This window comes from Oncorhynchus gorbuscha, linkage group LG11 (assembly GCF_021184085.1).
Source record: "Oncorhynchus gorbuscha isolate QuinsamMale2020 ecotype Even-year linkage group LG11, OgorEven_v1.0, whole genome shotgun sequence".
Lineage (NCBI taxonomy): Eukaryota > Metazoa > Chordata > Actinopteri > Salmoniformes > Salmonidae > Oncorhynchus > Oncorhynchus gorbuscha.
Window position 1 is genome coordinate 6,637,881 of NC_060183.1, and position 11,304 is coordinate 6,649,184.

Sequence of the window (11,304 nt, forward strand, 5' to 3'; positions counted from 1 at the left end):
ATCCTGTATGTTCTAACCATGACACTAACATCCTGTATGTTCTGACCACCATGACACTAACATCCTGTATGTTCTGACCACCATGACACTAACATCCTGTATGTTCTAACCACCATGACACTAACATTTACATTTACATTACATTTAAGTCATTTAGCAGACGCTCTTATCCAGAGCGACTTACAAATTGGTGCATTCACCTTATGACATCCAGTGGGACAGTCACTTAACAATAGTGCATCTAAAACTTAGGGGGGGTGGGGTGAGAGGGATTACTTAACCTATCCTAGGTATTCCTTAAAGAGGTGGGGTTTCAGGTGTCTCCGGAAGGTGGTGATTGACTCCGCTGTCCTGGCGTCGTGAGGGAGTTTGTTCCACCATTGGGGGGCCAGGGCAGCGAACAGTTTTGACTGGGCTGAGCGGGAGCTGTACTTCCTCAGTGGTAGGGAGGCGAGCAGGCCAGAGGTGGATGAACGCAGTGCCCTTGTTTGGGTGTAGGGCCTGATCAGAGCCTGGAGGTACTGAGGTGCCGTTCCCCTCACAGCTCCGTAGGCAAGCACCATGGTCTTCTAGCGGATGCGAGCTTCAACTGGAAGCCAGTGGAGAGAACGGAGGAGCGGGGTGACGTGAGAGAACTTGGGAAGGTTGAACACCAGACGGGCTGCGGCGTTCTGGATGAGTTGAAGGGGTTTAATGGCACAGGCAGGGAGCCCAGCCAACAGCGAGTTGCAGTAATCCAGACGGGAGATGACAAGTGCCTGGATTAGGACCTGCGCCGCTTCCTGTGTGAGGCAGGGTCCTGCGGATGTTGTAGAGCATGAACCACAGGAACGGGCCATCCTTGATGTTCTGAGAACCAGGGTGTTGTCCAGGATCACGCCAAGGTTCTTGGCGCTCTGGGAGGAGGACACAATGGAGTTGTCAACCGTTCGAGATCATGGAACGGGCACCCCGGGAGGAAGACATCCGTCTTGCCGAGGTTCAGTTTGAGGTGGTGATCCGTCATCCACACTGATATGTCTGCCAGACATGCAGAGATGCGATTCGCCACCTGGTCATCAGAAGGGGGAAAGGAGAAGATTAATTGTGTGTTCTGCATAGCAATGATAAGAGAGACCATGTGAGGTTATGACAGAGCCAAGTGACTTGGTGTATAGCGAGAATAGGAGAGGGCCAAGAACAGAGCCCTGGGGACACCAGTGGTGAGAGCGCGTGGTGAGGAGACAGATTCTCGCCACGCCACCTGGTAGGAGCGACCTGTCAGGTAGGACGCAATCCAAGCGTGGGCCGCGCCGGAGATGCCCAACTCGGAGAGGGTGGAGAGGAGGATCTGATGGTTCACAGTATCGAAGGCAGCCGATAGATCTAGAAGGATGAGAGCAGAGGAGAAGAGTTAGCTTTAGCAGTGCGGAGCGCCTCCGTGATACAGAGGAGAGCAGTCTCAGTTGAATGACTAGTCTTGAAACCTGACTGATTTGGATCAAGAAGGTCATTCAGAGAGAGATAGCGGGAGAGCTGGCCAAGGACAGCACGTTCAAGAGTTTTGGAGAGAAAAGAAAGAAGGGATACTGGTCTGTAATTGTTGACATCGGAGGGATCGAGTGTAGGTTTTTTCAGAAGGGGTGCAACTCTCGCTCTCTTGAAGACGGAAGGGACGTAGCCAACGGTCAGGGATGAGTTGATGAGCGAGGTGAGGTAAGGGAGAAGGTCTCCGGAAATGGTCTGGAGAAGAGAGGAGGGGATAGGGTCAAGCGGGCAGGTTGTTGGGCGGCCGGCCGTCACAAGACGCGAGATTTCATCTGGAGAGAGAGGGGAGAAAGAGGTCAGAGCACAGGGTAGGGCAGTGTGAGCAGAACCAGCAGTGTTTTGACTTAGCAAACGAGGATCGGACTAACTTCTTTTCAAAATGGTTCGAAGTCATCTGCAGAGAGGGAGGAGGGGGGGAGGGGGCGGAGGATTCAGGAGAGAGGAGAAGGTGGCAAAGAGCTTCCTAGGGTTAGAGGCAGCAGCTTGGAATTTAGCGTGGTAGAAAGTGGCTTTAGCAGCAGAGACAGAGGAGGAAAATGTAGAGAGGAGGGAGTGAAAGGATGCCAGGTCCGCAGGGAGGTATTTTCCTCCATTTCCGCTCGGCTGCCCGGAGCCCTGTTCTGTGAGCTCGCAATGAGTCATCGAGCCACGGAGCGGGAGGGGAGGACCGAGCCGGCCTGGAGGATAGGGGACATAGAGAGTCAAGGGATGCAGAGAGGGAGGAGAGGAGGGTTGAGGAGGCAGAATCAGGAGATAGGTGGGAGAAGGTTTGAGCGGAGGGAAGAGATGATAGGATGGAAGAGGAGAGAGTTCGGGGGAGAGAGAGCGAAGGTTGGGACGGCGCGATACCATCCGAGTAGGGGCAGTGTGGGAGGTGTTGGATGAGAGCGAGAGGGAAAAGGATACAAGGCAGTGGTCGGAGACTTGGAGGGGAGTTGCAATGAGGTTAGTGGAAGAACAGCATCTAGTAAAGATGAGGTCACTATTGCCTGCCTTGTGAGTAGGGGGAAGGTGAGAGGGTGAGGTCAAAAGAGGAGAGGATGGAAAGAAGGAGGCAGAGAGGAAAGAGTCAAAGGTAGACGTGGGGAGGTTAAAGTCGCCCAGAACTGTGAGAGGTGAGCCGTCCTCAGGAAAGGAGCTTATCAAGGCATCAAGCTCATTGATGAACTCTCCGAGGGAACCTGGAGGGCGATAAATGATAAGGATGTTAAGCTTGAAAGGGCTAGTAACTGTGACAGCATGGAATTCAAAGGAGGCGATAGACAGATGGGTAAGGGGAGAAAGAGAGAATGACCACTTGGGAGAGATGAGGATCCCGGTGCCACCACCCCGCTGACCAGACGCTCTCGGGGTGTGCGAGAACACGTGGGCGGACGAAGAGAGAGCAGTAGGAGTAGCAGTGTTGTCTGTGGTGATCCATGTTTCCGTCAGGGCCAAGAAGTCGAGGGACTGGAGGGAGGCATAGGCTGAGATGAACTCTGCCTTGTTGACCGCAGATTGGCAGTTCCAGAGGCTACCGGAGACCTGGAACTCCACGTGGGTGCGCGCTGGGACCACCAAAGTAGGGTGGCCGCGGCCACGCGGTGAGGAGCATTTGTATGTCTGTGCAGAGAGGAGAGAACAGGGATAAACCGACACATAGTTGACAGGCTACAGAAGAGGCTACGCTAATGCAAAGGAGATTGAATGACAAGTGGACTACACGTCTCGAATGTTCAGAAAGTTAAGCTACTAGCAAGAATCTTATTGACTAAAATGATTAAAATGATACAGTACTGCTGAAGTAGGCTAGCTGGCAGTGGCTGCGTTGTTGACACTACACTAATCAATCCGTTGAGTGTAATAGTTTCTGTAGTGTTGCTATTCGGGGCTAGCAGGCTAGCTAGCAGTGTTGTTTACGTTACGTTGCGTTAAAAGAACGACAATAGATGGCTAGCAACCTAGAAAATCGTCTAGACTACACAATTATCTTTGATACAAATCGGCTATGTAGCTAGCTTAGCTAGCTACGATCAAACAAATCAAACCGTTGTACTGTAATGAAAATGAAGTGAAAATGTGATACAACCTGTGAATGCGACCGGGTAGTTGAGTTCTATACAGAAGACGTTGGCTAGCGTTGGCTAGCTGTTGGCTAGCTAGCAGAGTCACCTACGTTAAGGACGACAAATAGCTGGCTAGCTAACCTCGGTAAATTAAGATAATCACTCTAAGACTACACACTCTAAACCTAAACAACACAATTATCTTGGATACGATGATACGATGATACGAAGACAGCAAAGACAGCTATGTAGCTAGCTAACACTAAACTAATCAAGTCGTTCAGTTGAGTGTAACAGTTTCTCCAGTGCAGCTAATCAGTGGACGTTAGCTAGCTGGCTAGTGAAGACTACGTTAGGACGGCGAAATACGATAATTACGCAATTATCTTTGATACAAAGACGGCTATGTAGCTAGCTGAGAAGAAATTGCTAAGATAAGACAAATCAAACCGTTGTGATATAATGAAATATAATGAAAAAGTTATACTACCCGTTGGAGCGACGTGCAGATGCGACCACTCGCTCCAACCGGAACCACAACAATACATCCTGTATGTTCTGACCACCATGACACTAACATCCTGTATGTTCTAACCACCATGACACTAACATCCTGTATGTTCTAACCACCATGACACTAACATCCTGTATGTTCTGACCACCATGACACTAACATCCTGTATGTTCTAACCACCATGACACTAACATCCTGTATGTTCTAATCATGACACTAACATCCTGTATGTTCTAACCATGACACTAACATCCTGTATGTTCTGACCACCATGACACTAACATCCTGTATGTTCTAACCATGACACTAACATCCTGTTTGTTCATCTCAGGGCGAACTCCGACATCGCCCAGGTGAGGATGAAGTCCCGTCAGGAGACAGCAGCGTACCAGGCCTCTCTCAGGAAGGAGACTATGAAGGTGGACTCACTGGAGAGAACTCTTGAGCAGAAGGTACTGACACTGGTTTTGATTTAATGGACAGGGGGGGACCATGAAGTCCTAGATAATCACGCTTTGTCAATAAATGCCCCAAGGATGCACGCATTATTTGTGACGGACACAGGATTCAAACCGAGATCTCCTGTTAGCCCCCTGAGCTAAAGGCTAAGCAAGACACACGTCTTCAGGATATTGCATTATACAGATGAAGGATCTTAATTTGATCACCCTGTTGCAGGAGAGCGTTACTGCAGTGCAGGAAATGGAAAATGTGTCGTGTATTTAAGGTTTAAAATTGCTTCCAAAGATAGTTACTTCCACTTTGAGGTTTTACCCTTTATTTTCCCTTTACGAAACATGTATCAAGCACTACAAAAACATTATAATCCACATAATAATTCACATCTCCTGTTGTTGCAGGAATGTTGTCCAGTTGTAGCAAACTGGCTCAAATTAAGATCCTACATCTGTATGTGACAGAATGGAATAGAAGCCAGGTGTCATGCATGCCAATAGACTGTGTTAGCCCTTTGAGCAAAAGCCTAAGGCAAGATAGAAGTCTACAGACCTAATAAACATGACCGACTGTAATGGTACCCAGTTGTGCCAATCTTATTGATTTTGCCTAAAATATCATTAAGTGTTAGTCACATCTTTGTCATTTGAATAAGTCTGAGTCACTGGGTCCACAACCTAAATGAATGGTTAACTGTAGGAGTCACTAGATGGGACAAAAACATCCCCTGACCCAGACGACGCTGGGCCAAGTGTGCACCGCCCAGTGGGTCTCTCGGGTTGCGGCCAGGTGTGACAGAGCCTGTACTCGAACCAGGATCTCTAGTGGCACAGCTGGCACAGCAATGCAGAGCCTTAGACCACTGCACCACTCATGAGGCCCTTGCAGTATGTGTTTTTTAACCAGGTTAACTTGAAGGCTGGTGGTGATTGGTTAGTTACAGGGAAGCAAGATAGTCGCCTGCCCGATATGTTTAACTAGAGGCAGAGCCCACACTCATCGCTTGCTCCCCTGCAGCTCACCAGCTGATGTGCTGAGTGTGTCACGTCCAGAACTGCGCATCTCTGGTGCATATATTAATTGTTCTCATCACTGAAAGCTCTCAATCTCTCCAAAAACTATTGTCCAGTCCATTTAGTAGTCAGATTTTAGTCACAGAAGTAATTTTGTCTCATCTTGTTTTATTCAAATGAAATAAAAAATAATGTTTGTTTAATTCCATTTTGTTCTGGGCCTATTTAGTCAGTTATAGTCTCATCATTTGCCACTGAAAAATTGTTGCTTCTGTAGCTCAGTTGGTAGAGCATGGCACTTGTAACGCCAGGGTAGTGGGTTCGATCCCCGGGACCACCCATACATAGAATGTATGCACACATGACTGTAAGTCGCTTTGGATAAAAGCGTCTGCTAAATGGCATATATTATTATTATTATTATTAAATATTTTAGTCACAATTTTTTGGGGGGGACGAAATGAACACAGAATTACTCTAACCTCATGGCTTTGTCTCTCTTCCTTAAAGAACAAAGAGATCGAAGAACTGACCAAGATCTGTGACGAGCTGATCGCCAAGATGGGAAAGAGCTAGCAACACTGAATACGTCCATGTCTCCAGGGCCTGAGGGGGAAGGATAGAAGAAAGAACCACATCCTCATCTTTCTCTCTTCTTTTACGTCCAAACCTTCCCTTTGGACTGATGGGCAGCTGGACAGATGGACAGTTGGACAGATGGACAGCTGGACAGATGGACAGCTAGACAGTTGGACAGATGGACAGCTGGACAGTTGGACAGATGGACAGCTGGACAGATGGACAGCTGGACAGATGGACAGCTGGACTGATGGGCAGCTGGACAGATGGGCAGCTGGACTGATGGGCAGCTGGACAGATGGGCAGCTGGACAGATGGACAGCTGGACAGATGGACAGATGGACAGCTGGACTGATGGACAGTTGAAGCCACAGTGGTTTCTGGATTTAATATACTACTGACTGACTGTGTACATGTATCTACTGGCATCATTGCACCCCCAGAGTATTGGGAAGGGTCAATGGTTGTCTTCTGTTTCACCCAGTACATTTTGATGTGCCAATGTGCAAAACATGTCCTGTATCAGGGATCCGGTGAAAGAGTGTTTTGAAATGTACTCTATATCATAAATGAGAGAGAGAGTGTGGTGTGTGGGTGTGTATGGTGTGTGGGTGGGTGGGTATGCACAAGTGTGCAACTCAGTCTCATGTACACATTTACAGTTTGTAAACATGTTGTGTGTGTGTGTGTGTGTGTGCGTGCGTGCGTGCGTGTGTGCGTGCGTGCGTGCGTGTGTGCGTGTGTGCGTGCGTGCGTGTGTGTGTGTGTGCGTGCATGTGTGTGTGTGAAAGCGTGTGCGTGATAGAGAGAAAGGTGAGTGCATTGATTGAAGATAGACCGATATGCGATGTGGTTGCCATGACAGCAAATGATAGGGAAATACGGTTCCCCTCCTCCAACTCCTGCTGTGACTTCAACCCTCAACACTAGAGAGTGAAACACAGAGGAAAAAAAAAACATATATATATATATAGAATAAATCAATGAATCGTTCAGTTAATAAGAAATATACTTGATCACAGAGAACTGCATGTGGAAGTAGAAAAATATAAACGTCCTTTTTGTTTTGTAAGTAGGAAGTTGATGATTATAATAGAGATATATATATATCTGCATTTTGATACAATATTGTGTTTAAATGGCTTCCCTTGGTCGTGTTACCGTGCAGATACTTTGTGAGGCCTAATTTTATGTCATATCTTTTCTTGGAGGAAAAAAAAAAACTAAACGTGTGATGGGATTTTATTTATTTTTAATTTTAATATTGAGGATGTTAGACCGGTAATTATTCCTGTAATAATCAGGTGTTGGGACTGAGGGTAGATAAAGTAATTCAATCTTGGATCTCCATGTCACAGACACTGTTATAATTGATGTGTTTACAAAGGTGGAAGCAATTGAAAAAAAAGAGCTCTGCACAGCTACACGTCCGGGTTCAAATGGTGAGTGTTGGTTCTGAGTGCTAGATGGGCGATAGTTTGCAGTTTTGGGACTATTCTATTAATCTGTTAAACCAGGCAAGATCAATCAAGCACCGATAATGTAACTGAATTGATTTCTAATACTATTTGAACCCAGGTCTGCACAGCTATAGTGTACAGCATCTGAAACGTGAAACGTGAAACGTGAAATAAAGGTTGACAATAGAAACGTGGGATGTGGCTTCTTTGACAAAACAAAAACAAAACAACAAACACCTCCAAAGTGATTAGGCCAGCGTTTCCCAACCTAGGGGTCGCAACACCACGTGGGGTCGCCTGATATGGAAACGGAGTCCTAGGAGGAAACTGAAGATTACACACACACCACACACACACACACACACACACACACACACACACACACACACACACACACACACACACACACACACACACACACACACACACACACACACACACACACACACACACACACACACACACACACACACACACACACACACACACACACACCTAGGATTCTCAGTGCTGTGGGAATGACAGAAACGGTCCCTGTGTGTCATGTTAATTTCACAACACATTTTTTTACGTTTGCGGTGTGCATATGTGCATATGCCTTCACACTCAACAGGGTGAAATCAACACTAAATGTTAACATTTAAGACAATGTTTCTGTCACCCTATACAGAGTAGAAAATTAACACTGGCGAAATTCACAATACGCCGGAGTGAACTAATTAGTATTTCACTCTACTCTGAAGTGAGTCGCTCTGGATAAGAGCGTCTGCTAAATGACTTAAATGTAAATGTAAATGTAAGTGAAATATAAAATGCACTCACTCTACAGTGGAATAAAATGTAATTAAACGGTGGGATGTATTTCCCTGGGTGTCTTTTTCTTTTTGAGTGAAGAGTAGAGATACCACCCATTACTGTATGTGTAGAGATACCACCCATTACTGTATGTGTAGAGATACTACCCATGACTGTATTAGTAGAGATACCACCCATGACTGTATTAGTAGAGATACCACCCATGACTGTATGTGTAGAGATACTACCCATGACTGTATTAGTAGAGATACTACCCATGACTGTATTAGTAGAGATACTACCCATGACTGTATTAGTAGAGATACCACCCATGACTGTATTAGTAGAGATACCACCCATGACTGTATGTGTAGAGATACCACCCATGACTGTATTTGTAGAGATACCACCCATGACTGTATTAGTAGAGATACCACCCATGACTGTATGTGTAGAGATACCACCCATGACTGTATTAGTAGAGATACCACCCATTACTGTATGTGTAGAGATACTACCCATGACTGTATTAGTAGAGATACCACCCATGACTGTATTAGTAGAGATACCACCCATGACTGTATTAGTAGAGATACCACCCATTACTGTATGTGTAGAGATACCACCCATGACTGTATTAGTAGAGATACCACCCATTACTGTATGTGTAGAGATACTACCCATGACTGTATTAGTAGAGATACCACCCATGACTGTATTAGTAGAGATACCACCCATGACTGTATTAGTAGAGATACCACCCATGACTGTATTTGTAGAGATACCACCCATGACTGTATTAGTAGAGATACCACCCATGACTGTATTAGTAGAGATACCACCCATGACTGTATTAGTAGAGATACTACCCATGACTGTATTTGAAGAGATACCACCCATGACTGTATTTGTAGAGATACCACCCATGACTGTATGTGTAGAGATACTACCCATGACTGTATGTGTAGAGATACCACCCATGACTATATTTGTAGAGATACTACCCATGACTGTATTAGTAGAGATACTACCCATGACTGTATTTGAAGAGATACCACCCATGACTGTATTTGTAGAGATACCACCCATGACTGTATGTGTAGAGATACCACCCATGACTGTATTTGTAGAGATACCACCCATGACTGTATTAGTAGAGATACCACCCATGACTGTATGTGTAGAGATACCACCCATGACTGTATTAGTAGAGATACCACCCATTACTGTATGTGTAGAGATACTACCCATGACTGTATTAGTAGAGATACCACCCATGACTGTATTAGTAGAGATACCACCCATGACTGTATTAGTAGAGATACCACCCATTACTGTATTTGTAGAGATACCACCCATGACTGTATTAGTAGAGATACCACCCATGACTGTATTAGTAGAGATACCACCCATGACTGTATTAGTAGAGATACTACCCATGACTGTATTTGAAGAGATACCACCCATGACTGTATTTGTAGAGATACCACCCATGACTATATTTGTAGAGATACCACCCATGACTGTATTAGTAGAGATACTACCCATGACTGTATTAGTAGAGATACCACCCATGACTATATTTGTAGAGATACCACCCATGACTATATTTGTAGAGATACTACCCATGACTGTATTAGTAGAGATACCACCCATGACTGTATGTGTAGAGATACCACCCATGACTGTATTAGTAGAGATACTACCCATGACTGTATGTGTAGAGATACCACCCATGACTGTATTAGTAGAGATACCACCCATGACTGTATTAGTAGAGATACTACCCATGACTGTATGTGTAGAGATACTACCCATGACTATATTTGTAGAGATACCACCCATGACTGTATGTGTAGAGATACCACCCATGACTGTATTAGTAGAGATACCACCCATGACTGTATTTGTAGAGATACCACCCATGACTGTATTAGTAGAGATACCACCCATGACTATATTTGTAGAGATACCACCCATGACTTTATTAGTAGAGATACTACCCATGACTGTATGTGTAGAGATACTACCCATGACTATATTTGTAGAGATACCACCCATGACTGTATTAGTAGAGATACCACCCATGACTGTATTTGTAGAGATACCACCCATGACTGTATTTGTAGAGATACCACCCATGACTGTATTAGTAGAGATACCACCCATGACTGTATTTGTAGAGATACCACCCATGACTATATTAGTTATTGACAGATACATGGTTGATGAATTAGTTCCTTTAAAAAGGCCTGTGGCTTTCACCAAGGGCCCGATATCCCGACATAAATCATCAGCATGCTTCAGTTAGTCTGGCGCCTAGCCGAGCCAAAGCAGTGAGCTCGCATACTCCCTTAAAATACCTTCGCTTGATAAAATAGTACTGTTTGTCCATTTTGAGACACTGTAGCCAGTATACTGTACACCATCTTAGAATGTATCTAAGATAACTCAAGAAATCTTTCATTAATTCATACGTTTTTTGCTGAAGTAATCTTAGTCGCATAATTTTACATCTAAGATGTTTGTTGCAGTATTTTTCAATAAAAGAAATGTGCATGAAAATGGGTCTCGTTGAATGACAACAAAGCCTTATTAAAGAATCCCTACTGTTGACTATTCAACTATGAAGGGTCGTAGACTTTGGCTCCGAACTTCAGCTTGTCTCCAGATTTTTTTGTGTGTTTGTGTGTCTGAACAGCCGAAAGAAAACCCCACCGAAGTCCAAAACAACCCCCCAAAAAAGTCACAAAAAAGTCATCTTAATAAATGCAAGAAGTCTTCGGCTAGAAAGCTCGCGGACGCCTTTCCAAAATGACGCCTCTCCTACTTACGCCTCTCCTACTTACGCCTCTCCTACTTACTTTACGCCTCTCCTACGCACTTCTTAGTAGTTGGTATTCGGTCTTACTTTA

The 11,304-nt window shown here is 45.1% G+C and overlaps 1 protein-coding gene across 8 annotated transcripts in view; it reads left to right on the plus strand.

Moving 5' to 3' along the window:
* The window catches only part of tacc2 (transforming, acidic coiled-coil containing protein 2), an 88,611-nt gene extending 81,851 nt beyond the window's left edge, over positions 1 to 6,760 (plus strand). For 6 of the 8 annotated variants that reach the window (XM_046368455.1, XM_046368448.1, XM_046368450.1 and 3 more), the window contains 2 exons: positions 4,418 to 4,538; positions 6,066 to 6,759. In XM_046368455.1, the coding sequence (XP_046224411.1) occupies positions 4,418 to 4,538; positions 6,066 to 6,131 (187 nt within the window). In that variant the 3' untranslated portion in view covers positions 6,132 to 6,759. Of the gene's footprint in view, positions 1 to 4,417; positions 4,539 to 6,065 lie in introns of all 8 variants that reach the window. The other 2 variants (XM_046368453.1, XM_046368456.1) reach the window with 2 other exon arrangements.
* Positions 6,761 to 11,304: the final 4,544 nt, after the last annotated feature.